The 19,123-nt window shown below is 37.5% G+C and overlaps 1 protein-coding gene across 2 annotated transcripts in view; it reads left to right on the top strand.

Annotated features, from left to right (window-relative positions):
- Positions 1-10,814, top strand: part of LOC111157257 (SWI/SNF related, matrix associated, actin dependent regulator of chromatin, subfamily a, member 1) — a 70,788-nt gene extending 59,974 nt beyond the window's left edge. For both annotated transcript variants that reach the window (XM_022518531.1, XM_022518530.1), the window contains 2 exons: positions 8,852-8,962; positions 10,079-10,814. In XM_022518531.1, the coding sequence (XP_022374239.1) occupies positions 8,852-8,962; positions 10,079-10,150 (183 nt within the window). In that variant the 3' untranslated portion in view covers positions 10,151-10,814. The remainder of the gene's footprint in view (positions 1-8,851; positions 8,963-10,078) is intronic.
- Positions 10,815-19,123: the final 8,309 nt, after the last annotated feature.

The following is a 19,123-nucleotide window of genomic DNA, read 5'->3' as shown; positions in this document are numbered from 1 at the left end:
AAAGAGAAAATGAGTTTTAGTTCTATTTCTATGTGCTAAAAAGATTGTGATTTTTTTCTTTGAGGACTTGTGTGGTCTTTAAGTAAGTAATCAGTCGCTATTGAGCTTGCATAAGCAAGTAGGAAGGATATGATCAATTTAGATTTTTAAGCTCAGAGCATGTGAATCGCCTTACCATTTTCTTGCTAAGAAAGATATTTTATAATGGGGTCTTAATCTTAGGACTTTCAAAGATCAGAATTAAAAGGACTTTACTAAGTGACTATTAGGAAATGATAATACTCTGTGTTTATATAGTATCCTTTATGTAATACTTGCCAATCTGTTTACTAACATTAGCTCATTAATTTTTTTTGCCATTCCTTTTAGGGAGTGAGTTTTAGGGTATTATCTCCATTCATTTAGTAACAGACTTAATGTGACTGGGAGATTTGAAAAGAATCTGAGAGATTCAAAAGATCTAGCACGTTATTCAAGTTTACTGGAAAGGGCATGTGGAAGATACCCAAAGTTTAATCAGTAATTCCTTAGACCTGCTTAGGAGCTTTTAAGGACTTAGAGGAGAAAAGGCAGAATTTTAACTCTCTGAGATGAAGAACATTTCTTAATATAACCATTTATTGCATCCTTTGCAGGGTTGCTTTGACTTTTAATTTTAGTCAAAAAACATTCTTGCCTTTTAGCCTCTGAAGAGTTTTTTCTTCCCCTCTCAGCCATCTCAAGAAGCTGTGTGCTCATTTGCCCGTAGCCATGTACCTTGGAGTTGAATCAAAGTATTAGTAATGAATTGTTTACAGTTACCCTGTCTTAGGTACTTAAATGAATTTTTCTGATAGCATCTCAGAGAAAGAATTGCACACGGTCATATACAGTGTAATAAAATTCCACCTTATTACTGTTTGTTTTCAAATCACAACTCTATTATTAATCAAAGTGTTCCTTATTTAAAATTAAGACAATGACATTCCTCATTAGAACTGTAGGAGAAAAAATACTTTTTAGAAAATATTGCTATAGCTTTTTATTAGCTTGCTTCCTTTTTACAGATTTATCTATAGCAAATCTTAATTAGGTTATTAGTTTGGGACATGATATTTTATAAATTATCTGTCCAATTAGAGAGGATTTTTTAAATAGATACTTTAGAAAAATGAAAGTCAAATTCAAAAATTTCCAACTTGTTCTGTAGCCACAATAACACTTTTGTGCTTATGCAACATAGTCTAGGAAATTTCATACAGAATGCTGCTTGTGACTTTTTATTTTATATATTAGTACTTAATTGTGTGTTAATAGCCAATGTTGATATCTTAGAGCGTTACAATGAAATATGAAAATATGATTTAATATACTATTGGTAAAATTTGTAAACTGTAAAATATATTGATGGCTTATTCTTGACTATAGTATTATTAAAATATGAAAAACAAAATATATTTATGCTCATAGGGGTAGTGTTCCTCATGCATCTAAAAGAATAAAATGTTCCTTTTGAGCCTTAATTTTAAAAAAGGTTCTATACAGAGGCGTGTATAGGAGAGGTAGTGCTTACCTTTGCCTTGAGGGTTAGGTTAGAGGAACTGCTTCCCAGAAGAGGTCCTTCTTGGATCTGAGTCTTGAAAAACTAGGAGATGGCCATGGGACTACATTCCAGGTTGTGGAAACATCATATGCAAGGGTATAAGCAAGCACAGCATATTCAGAAATTGCAAGTAGGTTAGTATGGTAGGGTGTGAGTAGGGAAGTCTTGGGAGATGAGGAAATAGTGGGCTGCCAAATTATGAAGGTCCTTGGCTGCTGTTCAAAAGTCTTCCGTTGTTAGTCTATAGGAAATGGAGGGAGTCATTGAAAGGCTTTAATAGGGCAGTGACAATGATCAGATTAACATTTTAGAAATACTGTTCTATGGAAGTGGGCAAATGTCTACCTCAGTTACCACATAAGCTGATAATTTCCAAATTTGTATCTCTGTCTTTCCTCTGTTCCTCCACTTTTTCCCCTTCCCTTGGCTAACATATTCACCATCTGCCCCAGAGTCTTTTTTTTTTTAACTGCTGCTCTCTTAACCTTCAAGTACAATTAAGTTATATCTAAAAGGACCAGCAGGACACCTTGCACAAAGTAGACATTTAGTGAATAAATGAGCATGGAACTTTCATGCTTCAGTTGGCTTCTATCTCATAAACTCCTACGGTTGGATCAGATTTAGATAGAAAGTAAAGAAATCTAGCAATGAGTTTGAGTTCTTTTCTTTCCATCTACCTTTTTCTAATGATTGTCTTTGTTTGGCTGTCATCCCTGAAGCTTTTATTATTTCATAAGCTTGAATAGCCTATTATAAATATGTGTTTTTATTAGCAACTGTAGTATTGGATTGAAGACTGAACTGTTCTAACAGTCTGAAATACGATAAATGCACTAACGGGAGTCCGTTTTATGTATTTTTACTTATGTGTTTTCTTGTGAAGAGATGATACATTTTATAAATAATGATGTGTAAATGGCATCCGTTAACTAAAAGTATCATAACGTTGATACTTGTTTGAGAAATACAGAATATATTTATTGGGCTATTAACTCCCATTTAACTGCCAGCATGCTTGGGCCCTAAGATTCTAATATAGAATGCTGTTGCTTTTTTTTAAAGTATGATAGAGGTTCAAAAGTGACAAAGAACCTGGAAAATATACCACAGAATATACAGTTGAAGGTATTGATTCTTAAAGTAAAGCTAAGGGAGTTAACAAAAGAGCAAAGGAGAAAAACATCCATTTTGTTTTACTAAGAAGTGTAGAAGAAAATTCTGACTTTATAGAACTACCTACAAATTTAGAGGCGCAAATGTGGAGTGCAATTTATTTATTTATTTATTTATTTATTTATTTTTTTGCCCTTGTTCATTCACCTGCTTTTGACTTTGAACTATATAACAGGCACAGACCTTCTGTCATTCAGACTTAGGTAGGCTTAGTGTCTAGGAATTTAGTACATAGGAAATGTAATGTGGAGCCTCTTTAATCTCTTTCAATAAGTCACTTCAAGTCTACTGATGCTTTCTGTGTCTTTTGAATTGATGTTTTGAAGCTGAGTATTGGGGCAAAGGATATTTGAACTTGGTGCCTGGCATGATTGATATTCACTCCACAGTAAGGGGCAGTGCTGTTTATTGCAAACATTTCATCATTTATTAAGTAAAGGTAGAGATATATATCCTAGTATTCAAAAGTTGGAACTTGGATGACTTTGCATTGAGAAGAATAACAAATGATTAGAAAGGTATGGAAAACTGAGGCAGCATAATTTGTTTAAAGTAAATCTAAAGACTATAGTTTGAAACAGGGTTTGCCAAACTACAGACCCCTACCCCGACCTGTTTTTCTATGGCCTATAAGCCAAGAGTTATTTTTACATTTTCAAATGGTTGGAAGAAAATTAAAAAGCTATTATGTGATATGTGAAAATGATACAAATTTCAAATTTTTGTATCTGTAGATAAGGCTTTATGGGAACACAACCACACTCACTCATTCGTGTATTGTCTACAGCTGCTTTCATGCTACAGTGGCAGAGCTGAGTAGCTGTGACGGAGACTGTGTGGTCCGCAAAGCCGAAAATATGTCCTATCTGGCTTTTCACAGAAAAGATGTGCGCTCTGGTTAAATGGAGGATGGGTAAAGGGAGAGCTCTTTAGCCTAAAAGAGAGGTGTTTGGGAGGTCTGGTGGTGATTTTGGTGGTGGCCTGAGAGCTGCCTTGTAATATCTGAAGGATTGTCATACAGAAGAGGGAACCAGTTCTCTGTGACTACAAAAATTAGACCTAGAACCCATTGTGGGAAATATAAGGCAGTACTGCATTAGGGAACATTTTCAGCTTGTCCAAAGGTGGAATACACAGCCTTGGGAGGTAATCTATTGGTAGTGCCATCATTGGAGAATTCAGAAAGACCAGACAACTAACTAGCAGAGACCTAGTAGAATGGATACAGCATCAACTTGAATGATTTTTAAAGATCCTAATCTTGAGAGTCTGTGACTTTATGAACTCATGCTATTGAGAGTCTATATCAAGGGAAGATTTCTGAGTACAAAATACATCTTTGATTACATCACCAGTTCTGCTCAAAAATCCATTAATGAGATTCTTTTGTCAGCTAAATTCAGTAAAATTCCCAAGTTCTTCACTGTTAGTGTCTAGGTTCTTTGCCCTTTGATCCAAACTTAGCTTTATCACTCTTACCTTGTACAGTATCTCCCAAGTACTGCCCTGAAGAAATTTGTTTAACTTTTTAAAAATCCAGTATTTCCCACATGTGTATGGGCACAATACTTTTTTTTTTTGCCACAGATAATAACACCAGTTTTCCATTTGTCATTTTCTTTTTATTTTTTGAAGATTATATATTTATTTGAGAGAGAGAGAATGAGAGGGAGAGAGAGCATGGAGGAAGAAGGAGTAAAGGGAGAGGGAGAGGTAGAGAATCTCAAGCAGACTTCATGCTGAGCACAGAGCCTAGCACAGGGCTTGACCTCATGGCCCTGAGATCATGAGCCAAAACCAAGTGAGACACTCAACTGACAGAGCCACCCGGGTGCCCCTCCATTTGTCATTTTCTCACCCTCTTCAGTTCTTTTTTTAAAGTTTTTATTTATTTATTTGACAGACAGAGATCACAAGTAGGCAGAGAGACAAGCAGAGAGAGAGAGAGAGAGGAGGAAGCAGGCTCCCTGCTGAGCAGAGAGCCCAATGCGGGGCTTGATCCCAGGACCCTGGGATCACGACCTGAGCCGAAGGCAGAGGCTTTAACCCACTGAGCCACCCAGGCGCCCCATCCTCTTCAGTTTTTTATTGTTTTTTGCATCCTCTCTCTTCCTCTTGTGTGCTGTTTTTCTTCCTCCAACTTCATTCCTAAGTCCAGCATTGATTGGGACATGGCAAAAGATAATTAGACCACAGAGTTGTGGAAACAGAGACCACAAGAAACATTCCCTGTAGCCCCAGGAATATAAGAATATAAAGATGTACATGAATTTAGAAGAATATGGGTGTGAAAGGAGAAATTGTATAAGGTGAAGGTGCTTTTGACATAATGAAATTTTTCAGTCACTGAGTTATTAAAAAAGCGAGTCACCATTTTTATTGATAATCTGGCCTTTCGCCTTGTAATTTCTGGTTTTAGCTAGTGTTCTGTTTATGATACCATCTGTTTAGTTAGTCAGTGCTTAAGCATGTGAATAAAAATGGGGTTGGTATCTGTAAGGAAAGGTGACATTACATATGCTAGGAAGGTAACATCCATACTCTTCCATTCCTTGGTGCCTTTCTCTTGAGAGGGTATTTTTCTGTGTCTGGAGTAGTTAGTGACATGGTAAAAGGAATGAAGATGAGAACTTATTATACAGTCTATTTATAATCATTTGGAAATGTTCTACTTTCCTGAATATGAGACAGTATTAGTTTTTTCCTCTGAATCGTCCTATATGAACCATGAACATGTATCTAAAGATATCTGCAGTCACTGGCAACTATTACTTATTGAGAATAATAACAGCCAGAGGGTATAGCTTAATGATTCAAGAATCAGCTTTACATAAAGACTCTATCTAGTCTCCCTAGAAACCAACAATCAAATCTTATCAGGGCCAACTTAACCCTTTTTATAATAGATAAATTGGATAACATGCTGTTTAATTTGTATGTGTGTTATTGAATGAAGCTATGAAGAGTATTTGGTCTGCATATTAAAGATACCACTATTGTTTTGGTAAGTAAGGATGTTATTTTTCCTAAATTATTTAACCTGGGGTAATTGGGGATGCAGGAGATACTTGAATGTGCCAGTGTATTAATAAATAGTAATTTTTTTAAGATTTTATTTATTTGACAGAGAGAGAGAGAGATCACAAGTAGGCAGAGGGGCAGGCAGAGAGAGAGGGAAGCAGGCTCCCTGCTGAGCAGAGAGCCCGATGCGGGGCTCGATCCCAGGACCCTGAGATCATGACCTGAGCCGAAGGCGGAGGCTTTAACCCACTGAGCCACCCAGGCGCCCCGTAAATAGTAATTTAAAAAAAAAAACATTAAGGAGAATTTGTTTTTCTCGGTAGACTATCTTTGGTTTTCTGCCTCCTTTTGGGCTTGAAATTTTAGAAAGTAGAAAATGCTTGGATAGTTGATAATCTTTCCATATGTATCATTTCCTATGTTGTATGTCATTTTTTCTGGCTTATAATTTGAAAGTTAAAACCATTTGCCATTTCTTCAAAGCACATAGGTTGCCCAGGACCTAAATGTTTATTGCAGAAAATTTGGAAAATACAGTCTAGCATGAAAATGAAAATAATAGTTTAGCATTTGTCCTATGTTCAGAGGTAGCTGCTGCTGACTATTCATAATGTTGTAGTTACTATTCTCTTGCTGTTTTTCTGTATACATATATACTGTAAGATGTGTCTGTGTATTCCATTTTCTCTTTTTTAAAGATTTTGTTTGAGAAAGTGAGTGAGAGAGAGAGAGAGAGAGAGCGCGCACAAGTGGGGGAAGGAGCAGAGGGAGAGGGAGAAGTAGACTCCCCACTGAGCGGGGCCCAACATGGTCAGGACTCAATCCCAGGACTCAGTCCCGGGACTCTGGGATCCAGACCTAAGCTAAAGACAGATGGCTAACCGAATGAGCACCCTGGTGCCCCTCCACTTTGACATGATCAGAAATTTAGTTCTCAGTATTTCCCAGCTAAAAATAATACTTCCCCAAACATTCTTTTGTAAATTTTTGTATACATCTCTTCCTTCCTTCCTTTAAGTTTCTAGGAGTGGAATTGTTAGTTCAAAAGAGGAAATTTTTTAAATGCTCTGTTGATATTCCCAAATTGCCTTCTAGAAAGGTATAGAGTTTTTTTTAAAGATTTTATTTTAGTGACCTCCACACCCAAGGTAGGACTCAAACCCACAGCCCAACATCAAGTGTTGCATGCTTCACCAACAGAGCCGGCCAGGTGCCCCGGGAAGTGTAGCGCAGTAGTCCGTTTGGGATGCCAAACAGAATACCACAAATGGGGCGGCTTAAACAGAAGTTCTTCCACAGTTTTGGAGACTGGAAGCCCAAGGTCACAGTGCCAGCAGGGTTGGTTGGTGGTGAGGTCTTTCTCCCTGGCTTGTAGATGGTGCCTTCTTACTGTGCTCTCACATGGTCTTTTCTCTGTATGAGTGTAGAGAAAAGTATCTCTGGCTGCCTCCTCCTCCGCTTGTAAGAACACCAGTCCTGTTGGGTTAGAGCCCTACCCTTACAACCTCATTTAAGTTTTATTACCTCCTTAAAGGTTTTATACTCAAACATAGTCACACTGTGGGAGTGTTAAGCTTAAGCATATAAATTTTGGGGGGATACAATGCAATCTGTAACAGGCAGTAACATTGGCATCCCATCATCAGTGAATGAGAGTTCCCGTATCCCCATCTTTTTTTAAAATGTAGATTTTAAACTTATCTCTTTAAAAAATTTTATTTATCTATTCTTATATTTTTCCCATATTTTTGTTGGGGTTCTTAATTGCCAATAAATGTACATTTTCTTCGTGTGTTTAGCTATTTTGTATGTATCAGACATTTTTGCTTGTACAGAAAAGGAACTACACTTTAAAATGTTATTTATCTATGATTTATCTCTAAACACAGCTGGGTATACAGGGTTAATATGTATGAGTACCTGTATTAACGAATCATATGTTTAATGCTCACCATACATTCATGAAAACCGTTTATAGTTTGGATGTATTGATTTGCTGGCAGTGAAATACAGGTAGTGGCGAGGTTAATGCAAAATCTTTTCAGCTGTTGTTTGCCTTGCATTAACAAATTCAGCAGCGTTTCCCGAGATAGGCTCCTCAGAGCTCTAATCCCTCAAGACATCCTGTAAGAAGAGATTTCTGCTGGTTCAGTAGCTTTGGGAACTGCTTGCAACCTGCATCTCCCACCTAGTGCTTGATGATGCTCAGCAGGAAGTTAAGTCTCTGAGAAGCCCTGGAGTAGAGAAATCTGTCTGACATTTGTAACCTGAATATTTCCAAAACTTACTTTGGCAATAGGACCTTCCCCTCTTTCCTGTTTATGTGACTTTTGTTACCTTTTAATTTTGAAAGGATTCACGGGAAATTATACAGAAATATATAGGAAAGTCCTATTTACCCTTCACCAAATTTTAACCAATGGTAACATCTTACATGACTGTATTACAGGGTCACAATTAGGAAATCCATATAAATCCATAGAGCTTATTCGTATTTCACTGGTTATACATGCACTCGTGTGTGTGTGTGTGTGTGTGTGTGTGTGTGTGTGTGTTTCAGTGCAGTTTTATCACATGTAGGTTTTGTGTAATCAGCACCACAAAGACTCCCTTATGCTGGTTCTTTATAGTCACACGCACTCTTCCCCCCTGTGCTAGCTCCTGGCCACCATTGATAAGTGCTCTATTCCTAAACTTTTGTCATTTCACGAATGTTCTGTAAATGGAATAATATGGTAAATAACCTTTTGAGATTGGCTGTTTTCACTCAGCGTAATTCACTTTAGGTTCATCCAGGTTGTTGTGTGTACCAGTAGTTCTTTCCTTTCTATTGCTGAATAACATTTCGTAGTATGGATGGACCACCTTTTGTTTACCCATTCACCCACTGAATAACATTTACCCCTCCTCATCTTTTTGGTGGAATCTATTAATATCCTGTATGAATATTGTTCTAAAGTATACCAACTTAAGAAATTCTGTACCACAGAAATGATGCCATTAAACAATTACTACTTTTTAAAGATTATGTCTCAGTTGCAGAAACTAAAACTCTTTTATTATCTGGTTTAGGAATTCCAGAGACGCTGTAATACTCTGATTTCATTGATTGAGAAAGAAAATATGGAAATTGAGGAAAGAGAGAGAGCAGAAAAGAAGAAACGGGCAACTAAAACTCCAATGGTAAAATTTTCAGCATTTTCCTAACTTTTAGGTAGATCTCATTTTTTTTTACATAATTAAAATGCCTATATTATGTTTAATGCCACATGATACCTATTATAAAAACTGTTTTTATGAAGTGCTGATTTGTTTTTGACAGAAAAAGAATATGCTACAACTGCATTCCCTATTTGTTTGTAGAACATATGGTTAGGAACTCCCTAGTAACAGGGCTCAGTATTTAAAAAAAAAAATTCCTCATGACTTTAAGCAGAAGTATAATGCAAGTAAAATCCTTTGAATTGAGACTCTGGTTGTCGTGGGGGAGTAGGAGAGGGGTGGGGGGATGGGATGGGGCTGAGGTTGAAACTGGGAGTTCTGATTTGATCCAATAAGTTTTCTGATCTTTGTGGAACTATGAGTATAAATGAGAACTTTGAGCAGACAGCAAAGCTTTATTTGGTTTACTTGGTCATAAATTAACTGTCGAATAGTAAGATGACTTGATTTTAATCTAGTCAGGTTGCCTTGTATAGCTACAATTTAAAATATTCTTTAATAGATCATTTTATTTGAGTGTGGTTAAATAAACTACCATATTTCATCAAGTCTAAGATGGCTTCCTCTTGTAAGACAGCATTATTTTGTGTATTGCCAAGTAAAACTGCCACCAAGTAACTAATTTGTCATCAGTGGTAAGATGCATCCTGATTTCAGAGATGCCAAGGTGAAAAAGTAATGCACATCATAGAACATATGAAATATGGTATTTTAATATCTATCATATGGTTTTAAAAAGTAATACATTCATAAATAGCATTTTGTCCAAAAAACTTTAAGTATTAAGTAGTTCTTTAAGATGAAAGTACATTTATAGTACCATCTGTAAGTAGACATTTGCTGACTATTTTTGATGGGTATTTTATGTCTTTTCTTAAAAAAAAATCTTTGGAGGTTATTTTACATTGGGTTATATATTTTGTTGGGCTATATAGAACATTAACTGTGAGTATAACATTGAAGTGAATATTCATGTTAAAATTTTTTTTTAATGCATTTACATCCTAGATTTAACATTGTTGGGCCATTTAAAAATGTGCATATTGGAGCAGAACATTAAATCTGTTTCCATTTTAGTCACAGAAAAGAAAAGCAGAGTCAGCTACTGAGAGCTCTGGAAAGAAGGATGTCAAGAAGGTGAAATCCTAAAGCCTAGAAATAAAGTTTTAAATGGGAAACTGCTATTTTCTTGTTCCCATCTTCAAATGCTAATTGCCAGTTCCAGTGTATTCATGGTACTCTAAGAAAAATCTCTTTGGTTTTGATTTCTTGCATATTCTCTATATTTTACAATGCTTTCTACCTGAAATGTGTAGCTTTATATTTTATGCATTCTAGTATTTTTGTGTACTGTATTTTGTGCATTTCATGTCTTCATCAAAATCCTCTCAGTCCTTGTTCTTTTTGAAGCTTGTGCTGAGGTTTTAGCTTTTCTATGTTTTATATGCCGCTGCTTTGAAAGAGAACCTAGATTCTATAGCTGTATTATTGTTGTTTCATACTTTAAATTTATATGGCTGTGGAAAAATGAATTAAAATGATTTGAGGAGAAAGACTTTTTCACTTCTTTGTTGCTTTCTTTTCTATTGAGTATGGGCTTGTATGTGTTACTGCATACTGTGATTAGCATAATAATTGTTTCTTTTGAGGTCATCTAAATATTTTTTTCCTAAAGGAATAAAGGGTGAGAACAGAAAAATATTAAAAAAAACCCCTAATATTTGATACTGTGCTTGCTGTCAGTATGCATTACATTTAAATTATTCTCTAAATATTCAAGTGGGAAAATATAATAAAGAAATGTCTATAAGAAATTTAATTATTTCCTGTGTTTTGTGCAGTAGAAAAATAGTTGTGTTTATTGAATTGCATTGCTCACTACTGTGTATTTGGTTGAAAGTTAAAGCTTTGCTTGCTGAATTGTGCATGATCTTCTGTCCCATAGAGCCAGTTCGGAGGAGTCTGGGTGTAACATGTAGATTTATTAACAACTAAGTTAAGAGTACAAAATAAGTGCTATGCAGGTAGAAGAAGGGGGTCTGGCTTCTATAGGAATACAATTATGCTCGGATAAGAAACAATTTCAAAGTGTCAGAGGTTTCATACACCAAGAATTTAGTTCTTGCTCACACTACAGATTCCACGCAGGGCAAAAGGATATGAGAATGGGAGAAGACCTGTTCCACACAGTCACTCAAGGTTCCAGGCTGACTGAGGCTTCAACGTTTTGTATTGTCGCTGTACCATCTGGAACATGTGGCCTTTTCTGCTGCTGCTTTAGGAGAAAGGCTGAAGAATCTCATGTAGGTTCTTCATTACCTAGGCCCAGACATGGGACATGTGACACATGTTCCATCTATTTATATTTCATCGTCCTAAAGTAGTCACATGGTCCTGTGTGTGTGAAAGATGGCTGGCAAATGTAGGGGAACAAGCGGAATGTTTTACATTACTGCCTCTGCCACAGGGCCTGTTGGCTCAGGAAGGAACCTGTGTCTCTCACATGGAACTGTTAGCATGTGATTAATCAAAATCAAGGTCAGGTTATAAGGGAACAGGGAAAATGGATTGGAATCTAGTGTGAAACACATAGCAAATAAGCAAAGTTGGGAATGCAGGACAGTGATTTTAGTTATCAAAACAACGTTTGGATCACTAAAGAGTTGCTCGCACCGTCTACCAAAATCCTTTACATTTCCTATCCGATTCTATCTCCGGCAAAAGTTGGGTAGCCATGAAATTCACACCCTCAGTCTTCTCATAGGGGTTCTGACACCTAGGAATCGATCTAGAATGATAATCCACTGTCTGCTGGACTCTTCCAAGTCTTCATTCATTGTCTAGATTTCATATTTCTTACTGCCATGCTTCTGGTTGGATTCCTTTTACTGTTTCTATTCTTAGGACTTAGAGTCTTATACTCTGTTGGAAGTTGGGGTGAAATTGAGTTGCTATTAGGCAATGAAGTCAGGATGATACTAGGTCAAGGGACCAAGAGTTACCCAAATCTGTCTTAACTACCCTTTCTGTAAGGTCCACAAAGAGGTGAAGGTAAGCAAAGTAATATTGCAGTACCTGGTGCTTTGACTCCAAACTTCAATCCAGAGCTCTTAAGCCCAAAATAAAATCTTGGAATTTTGTACTCAATGAGATTTAAATGGTGTAGTTACCTGGGCTAGAGAAAATGATACCTGACAGGGTTTTACTGAAACCCCCAAGTTTTATGTACTGAAAAGTGAGAGGTGTGGACTCTGATCAATCAGCTCAGCATTTCTTTTCTTAGGAATTAAGATGTAGGGTGGGAGCTGACACAATTAGGATCTTTGAACTTCTTCCGTGGAAATTTGACAATCTCTGCTTGTTCTTTCCCTGTTAACCCAGAGGGGTTAATAGCTAAGCTGTATGTCACTATCTGCTTTAGGAGAGAAAATCTGAAGGTAAGTTCTTCCAGCCTTTTCATGGGGCCATTTTCCTGATCTGTATCATGACTCTTAGGAGACTTTCTTGGACCAAAGAGAAGTGAAATTCGACTCTCCAGGATGTTCAATGAATGCCTCTGGTGTCGTCCTCAGAAACTTGTGAAATGGTTTTATCCAGGACATTAACATAAAGATCGTACTATATTTAGTGAAAAATTCACCACCTACTCTATTCCTTATCTTAGATTATGTACAGCATTGTTGTTGAACATAGCCTACCAAGGAGGCCCATGCAGTGAATACCAGATGATAGCACAGTCCAAATAATACAATGTTGGGGATACAGAATGTCCTGAGTCTGTATTTGAAACCTCTTATTGTCAGTCCTCACAGAGAAATTAAAGTATGATAGACAATTCAAAAGTCCTGGGAAAGAAATCCCATTTCAAACAAGGGACTGAGACTGATGGGGTAGTAGCCCTAGACCTAACTGCCCTGTTGGGGAGAAAAAGCAGGACATGTAGTTTACCAGCTGCTTGGAGGCCAGGGGAAGCAGAAGAGTGTGCTGTTTTCATGACAATCTTGCAAATGTATAATGATCCAGCCCACCAGCAAAAATGGTCCAATCAATTGTATGAGAATCTGACCCTACCTGATTCCTTATTTGCAGAATGTGCAAGAATGGAAGTGAGTAGAAGAACAGGGACCCTGAGTGGTTTTCTTCACTCAGGACCTCTGTAGAAGACAAGAGGTGAATAGGTTTTTCAATAATCCTCCCACAGAGGCACTTGGAAAGCATCTGTCTTGATCCACTGGGTACTCAGGCTCTAATTTCCTTAGAATCAAAAGAAGGTGGTGAGCTCAGTAATATCTCATTTGCCTAATAGCCATTTGTATCTCAGTCTTTATTGCACAGCTCCTTTATCTGCTGGCTCCCTGGCCTATGAGTGGTTATGCTATATGGAAAATCTGGGTACTTGTTGCATTATACAATTCTCCCTTGAAATATGCCCCCAAACTTGATTCATTGTCTGAGACCTCCCAGTTAAGAGAAGGTATTGCAGCTATCTTAGGTGCTGGGTGTTTGGTTTGAAAAGCCTGAACTCAACTGGTGAAACTATCTACTGTCACCAAAATAAAGTGCTGTTCTTTCCCAATTACTGACAAAGGTCTCCACTGTGGTCTATGTGTTCCTCCTCTATGGTGCAGTAGCCAATGCAGCTAGCTAGTTCAGATTCTTGTGCCAGTTTCAAGGCCCATGGCAGTGCTGGTGTCCACATCACTTTCTCTGTAGCTGTTCTTACCAAATCCTGAACTCAAGTTGTCATCAAATTTTAAACTTCTATCAGTATTCTATTCCATGTCTCCTTCATTTAGTCTGCCTAAGCTATCCTCCCCAATTGACAAGGGATAAAATATTTTCTGTGGTTAAAATACATGTAGCTAATGCTGTTTGTCATGTCCCCTATCCCTCAGCCTTATCATTTTTGTGTACTCTAGCTGATTTGAACTGCCAGTATCTCTTTGTCTAAGGGCTTTGTCTGAGGACTCCATCAGAGGCCTTGGAAGGTTTTTCTACCCTTTGTATGATAGGCTGGGGAAACCCAAATTAAGACACTCACTTTGTGTACATAGTTCTTATCCTTCAGTTATTTCATTAAAAGGTATAGATTTTTTAAGGAGAGTAATGACTGTATATCATTTATCTGTTCTTAGAAGGTCTACCCCTCTGTGGACTTAGTAGGTGATAGGATTACATCAGGATATTCTACCCTGGTACAAAGTGCTGGGTTCTGATTTCTCTCTGTAAACAAAGGAAACTTTCTCATATAACCAACAGTTATGGCATTGGGAATTATCATTAGGCAGAGGTTAAAGGGTTCCCAAGCTTTTGGTAAGGCCAAAGCTAGTGCCCAGTCTATGGTCTCTGGAAGTGTTCTCCATGCTAGTTGGTGTCCCTTTCCTGTAGCAGTGGTCCATTTAGATAATTGGACCAAGTGTTGCCCTTTCTCCCTATACTATGACAAATAGCCAGTACAACAGTCTGGTGGTACCAGGCTTTTTCATCTGATGGCCTAGTGACCGGATGATTTGTCCATTTCCTGATACATCGCTTCCCTACTGGGGAGAATTTCATCTAGGCCATTGTGGTCAGATTCAAGCTGTGTATTTTCCCTGGCTTTCAGCCTTGTCTTCCATATTGCCAAGACATGCTTTGTTAATTTCTCATCATGTACCCATGAGATACATTTTAGAAGTTGTTCAAATAGTACTACCAAATTTTGTGGTTCATTTTTGAGGATTTCTATTTATGGAAAATTGATGGTGTCATGTAGGTGCAGTTATCTACCTCCCATCATGAATACAGTTTTGAGCTAATATATTTCCTTTAGTGATAGAGATCAAAGTCTGTTTACTATATCTAAGACAGTAAAGATCTTTGCATCAGGTCTTATCTAGAATATTTGATATGTGATCATCATCATCATCAGTTGGGATTGATACCTTATTCAGTTCTTTCCTAGAACCCAACTATAAGTTTCCAAATGCCATTTAGTTTTTGTACTGGCCATATGAGGGCATTGCTAAAATATGATAATTTACCCATTTTTTTCTGATCACCAAGTATTCAATCTACTCTTTCTCAGTATGTGTTGGGTATATTGTTCACGGTTAGGTAGATGGACTCCCATACCTTTGTGAGAGATGATTACAATTACATCTGGTTATATTTTTGTAGGTATGTCCTTTTTTCCTTCATGTATCTATCCTGGTTTCTAAGATCTCAAGTTTTATTCTTTCTCTTCATTTCTTAATTCTTTCCTAGTTTGCCCCCCCCATCACAACTAAAACTCAGAGTATCTCCTGGTTAAGAGTTTTAAAATACCCTGTAATTATTGTACCTGCTGACTAAGGGCCTACCACTATTTCCAGGCCAACCCATTTCTTAAAGCCAAGGCATTCTGGGTACAGGCATTACTTAATATCTTTTTGACTTTTTTCTTTCACTACATTTTCCTCTCCACCTCAGAAAGTCTACTTTCACTGTGAAGCAAAGGCCTCAATTTCTTTATTAGTGAATTCTAATTCACTAATAAATAAATAAATAAATTCTAATTTAATTCACTAGTAAATAAATAAATAAAATCACCTGCAGTGATTGTATCCACACTCTGAAGCCTCTGAAATCCAAAACCATAATTAGACATTTGACCAGAGCTCGCTGAAGATACCTGATCAGGAAAGCCATTTCAAGGAATGTATTTTCTCCTGAATAAGCCTTGCAAATGACTAAGGGTTATTTTTGTTACTCTATCCCTTTATATTCTTTCCACAAATTTGTAGAGTAGGATTTAGATATTGCTCAAATCAGAGTCAACATGAGAACATATGGCGGAGAAGGGACTCTGAAAACTTTAAAGAAGGCACCCCAGAATTTCATCTTGCTGTCATTCTTTCTTTATCCCTGGATGCAGGTTAAAACATGATTAAGAGTTAGAGTTTGGGCCTGCCATCTAGTTGGCCATGTGACTATTTATATCTACCAATCCAATAGGCCAAAGATGCTTATTTTAGGAAGACTTTAGGACCTTGCTCTTCCTGTAATTTGAAGTCTACCCTAGCTCCTAAAGTGAATATTTGCGCCAATACCAGCACCTGCCTGTTACACATGGGAAATTATATTCTGGGCCTACAGAAGCAGTACTTCAAGTTGGAGGACTGAACCTCAGTCTCTTTAGAGGGACTTTGCTCTCCAAATGTCAGTTCCTGGGGCACATACTTGCTTTGTCTGCTGAGATCATGCCCGTGTTAGGGGTGGAGGTGAGAGGCAAGTACTGTTAAGGGATGAAATTATGATGGTCATAGGCAAGGGGACTCAGGAATACTTAAATTCTGCCTTGACCTTACCACCTCAGTGTGTTCCACGAGGGATTTATGTACATAAAAAGAAAAGAAACAAAGTAACATATTTACTGGGATTTTGGTTCCAAACCCCAGTTTAGTAGGCTACTGAGGTGTGCTTGAGCACAAGGAGATTTAGGGTAGAGGCTGCCTGGAACTCAGAACCAAAGTAAAGTGAATTGTTTAGCATTTCCTTTAAGCCAAAATCAAATCTCAAAATTTGCCATTCCAATGAGGAAAAAACGTCACAACTACCAACTCCAGAGGGAATGAATCCAGAAAGAGGCTTTCTTTCTCTATGGGATTGTTAGGATTCCCAAAGCTCTACCCATTTAGAAACTCTGGTTCAAAAAGTGTTTGGGAATCTTACCCGTCAGTTCAGCACTCCCCCTACTTGTGTAGGAGGATAGGGAGAGGATCACAGGGGAGCTTTGAACCCCTTCCCCTGGAGGCCAGTATGAACACTATGCTTATACTGTTTCAATGCTTAACTTCTATAGTCAGGTCAAGTCCTACAGCTTGTGGTTGATACATGTTGATACATGGCTGGAACATTGACTAATACAAAAAGTATTACAAGAGGTACTGTTACAGAAGTGGTACCGTTACAGAATGCAAACTTGGTAACTTCTAACAAGAATCATACCACCTATGTGGGATTTCTTATCACCTATCATATTTTGTGATTATTGGTGAGACAAAATTTGTCAGTGAATAATCGTTTACAATACAACAGTGTCACAGTATTTTGAGTCTTCTCTTCTGGGAGAAAGGTCATGTTTGCCAGTCATGATAGTAGGAGAAAAAGTGATGCTTTTCATATGCTATTATAAATGCACATTTACTGCTAAAATTTGAATATGCATGGATTATGTTTTTAAAAATCTATTTTTATTTTGTAATTTTTTTAAAAAAACATTGTAAACTGTGTGTGAATAATTTGCCTGCCATAATTTTCCTCACGTGGAAATCTTCCACAATGTTATGTAGGTGCTGGAGCATAGCAAGCTGCACTGCCCAAGCCTTGTAGAACTGGAACTAGTGATTGTCTCTCCCAGGATGCAGATTTTAGAATTAATACACTGAAGGAAACATTTGGAAGTATATTCAGAATTGTCAGCTTCAGCCTTTGAAGACAACTAATCTTGGTTTTATTTAGGTTCTGTATCAGTTAACTTTTCTTGCATAACAAATCACTCTAAAACTTGGTGGCCTGAAACAAGCATTTATTTTTATTTTTATTATTTTAAGTAATCTCCATGCCCAACATGGGGCTCAAACTCCAAACAACCCCAAGATCAAGAGTTACATGCTCTACCAACTGAGCCAGCCACATGCCCCAAGACAACCATTTAACTTGCAATTCTGTGGGTTGGCAATTTGGGTTGGGCTCAGGTAGGTAGTTCTTTCGTCTTGACTGGGCTCACTCATGTGTCTTTGGTTAAATTTTGATCAGTTAGGTGACACTGGTTGTGGTGGTTGACTGATTGTTGGCTTGGTCAGTGGGGGTAAGACAATATTTCTTATTGTCCAGTGGGTTAGCTTGGCCTTGTTCACATGGTAGCCTGGCAGGGTTCTAACAGAAAGAGCAAAACTTGCAAGTCTCTTGAGACCCAGGCTTAGATTCCACACACCTTCTACTACATTCTTTTGGTCAAAGAAAATCATAAAGCCAGACCAGATTCAAGGGATAGAGAAATTGATTCTACTTCTAGATGGGAGATGCTGCAAAATTACATTGCAGAAGATCTGGATATAAGATGAGTGTGAAAGGGAATCTATCACAGGCTCCTTCTGTTAAGGTGTCCTGATTTATAGTTAGTGTGTGACTTACAGTCCTCTAGTAGTATCCCAAATGATAACATTTGAGTCCCAGTGTGCATAGCTCAGTGGAAAAGTCCAGAGTCTATCACTTAGAGCCTTCCTTCCTGATATGTTTTTGAAGGGTACAGATATATTTTATTTTTGACTCTGTTTTAAACTAGTAGTCTTTTTGATTTAGCAGTTTGGACCCCCCATCTATTTTGGTTCCAAGAATATTTGGACTCCATGTTTCTGAGTATAAGCAGTTTTATCACAATCATGCTAACAGAGATAGAGACTGCTAGTTGCTTCCCAATATATATCTTCTTGCTAAGTAATAAGAACATCTATTTTCAGTTTTTCCACACTGCCACTTGACTAAAAGCCTGCATTACCCAGCTTCCTTTGTAGTGAGGTAAGACATACAAGTTTTAACTTAAGACATACAAGTTTTGACCAATGAGATGTAAAGACAAGTAACATTGCAACTTTTGGAAAGTGTCCTGAAAAGTTTTCTTCATCCTTTCTTCTTTCTTCCTGGTTGGGATGAGGACTTGATGGTTGGAGTTCAAGCCACCATCTTGAATTATATGGATGCACATCAAGGATGGTGTAGCAACTGTATAGAAGGAGCCTGGGTCCCTGATGACCATGGAACAGCCTTCCAGTCCTGGGGTGCCCCCACTTCCAGACTCCTTTATATTGAGAAATAGTTTTCCATCTGTTTAAGGCACTGTCTTACATTTTGTTGTTATTAGTATATGGAACTCTATCCTAATACCGCAGTATTGATGATATTTTATTGAGCAAGCTTTTGTTGAAACAAACTCCCTTAAGCCAACTAAAGTCCTTGATGAATTTTCTAAATTGTAAGGTAAACGATTTCCATTTTTTTCCATTTGTAATTTTATTCTACTGAATATATTTTCATTGGGATTGCTTAGTTTCGTCTTAACTTTATAGTAAGGGTTTGCCTTATCAATAAATTCTTTTTCAT

This window comes from Enhydra lutris, unplaced genomic scaffold (assembly GCF_002288905.1).
Source record: "Enhydra lutris kenyoni isolate GAN:26980312 unplaced genomic scaffold, ASM228890v2 scaffoldscaffold53, whole genome shotgun sequence".
Classification (NCBI taxonomy): domain Eukaryota; kingdom Metazoa; phylum Chordata; class Mammalia; order Carnivora; family Mustelidae; genus Enhydra; species Enhydra lutris.
This window is presented reverse-complemented; position numbering and strand designations above follow the sequence as displayed.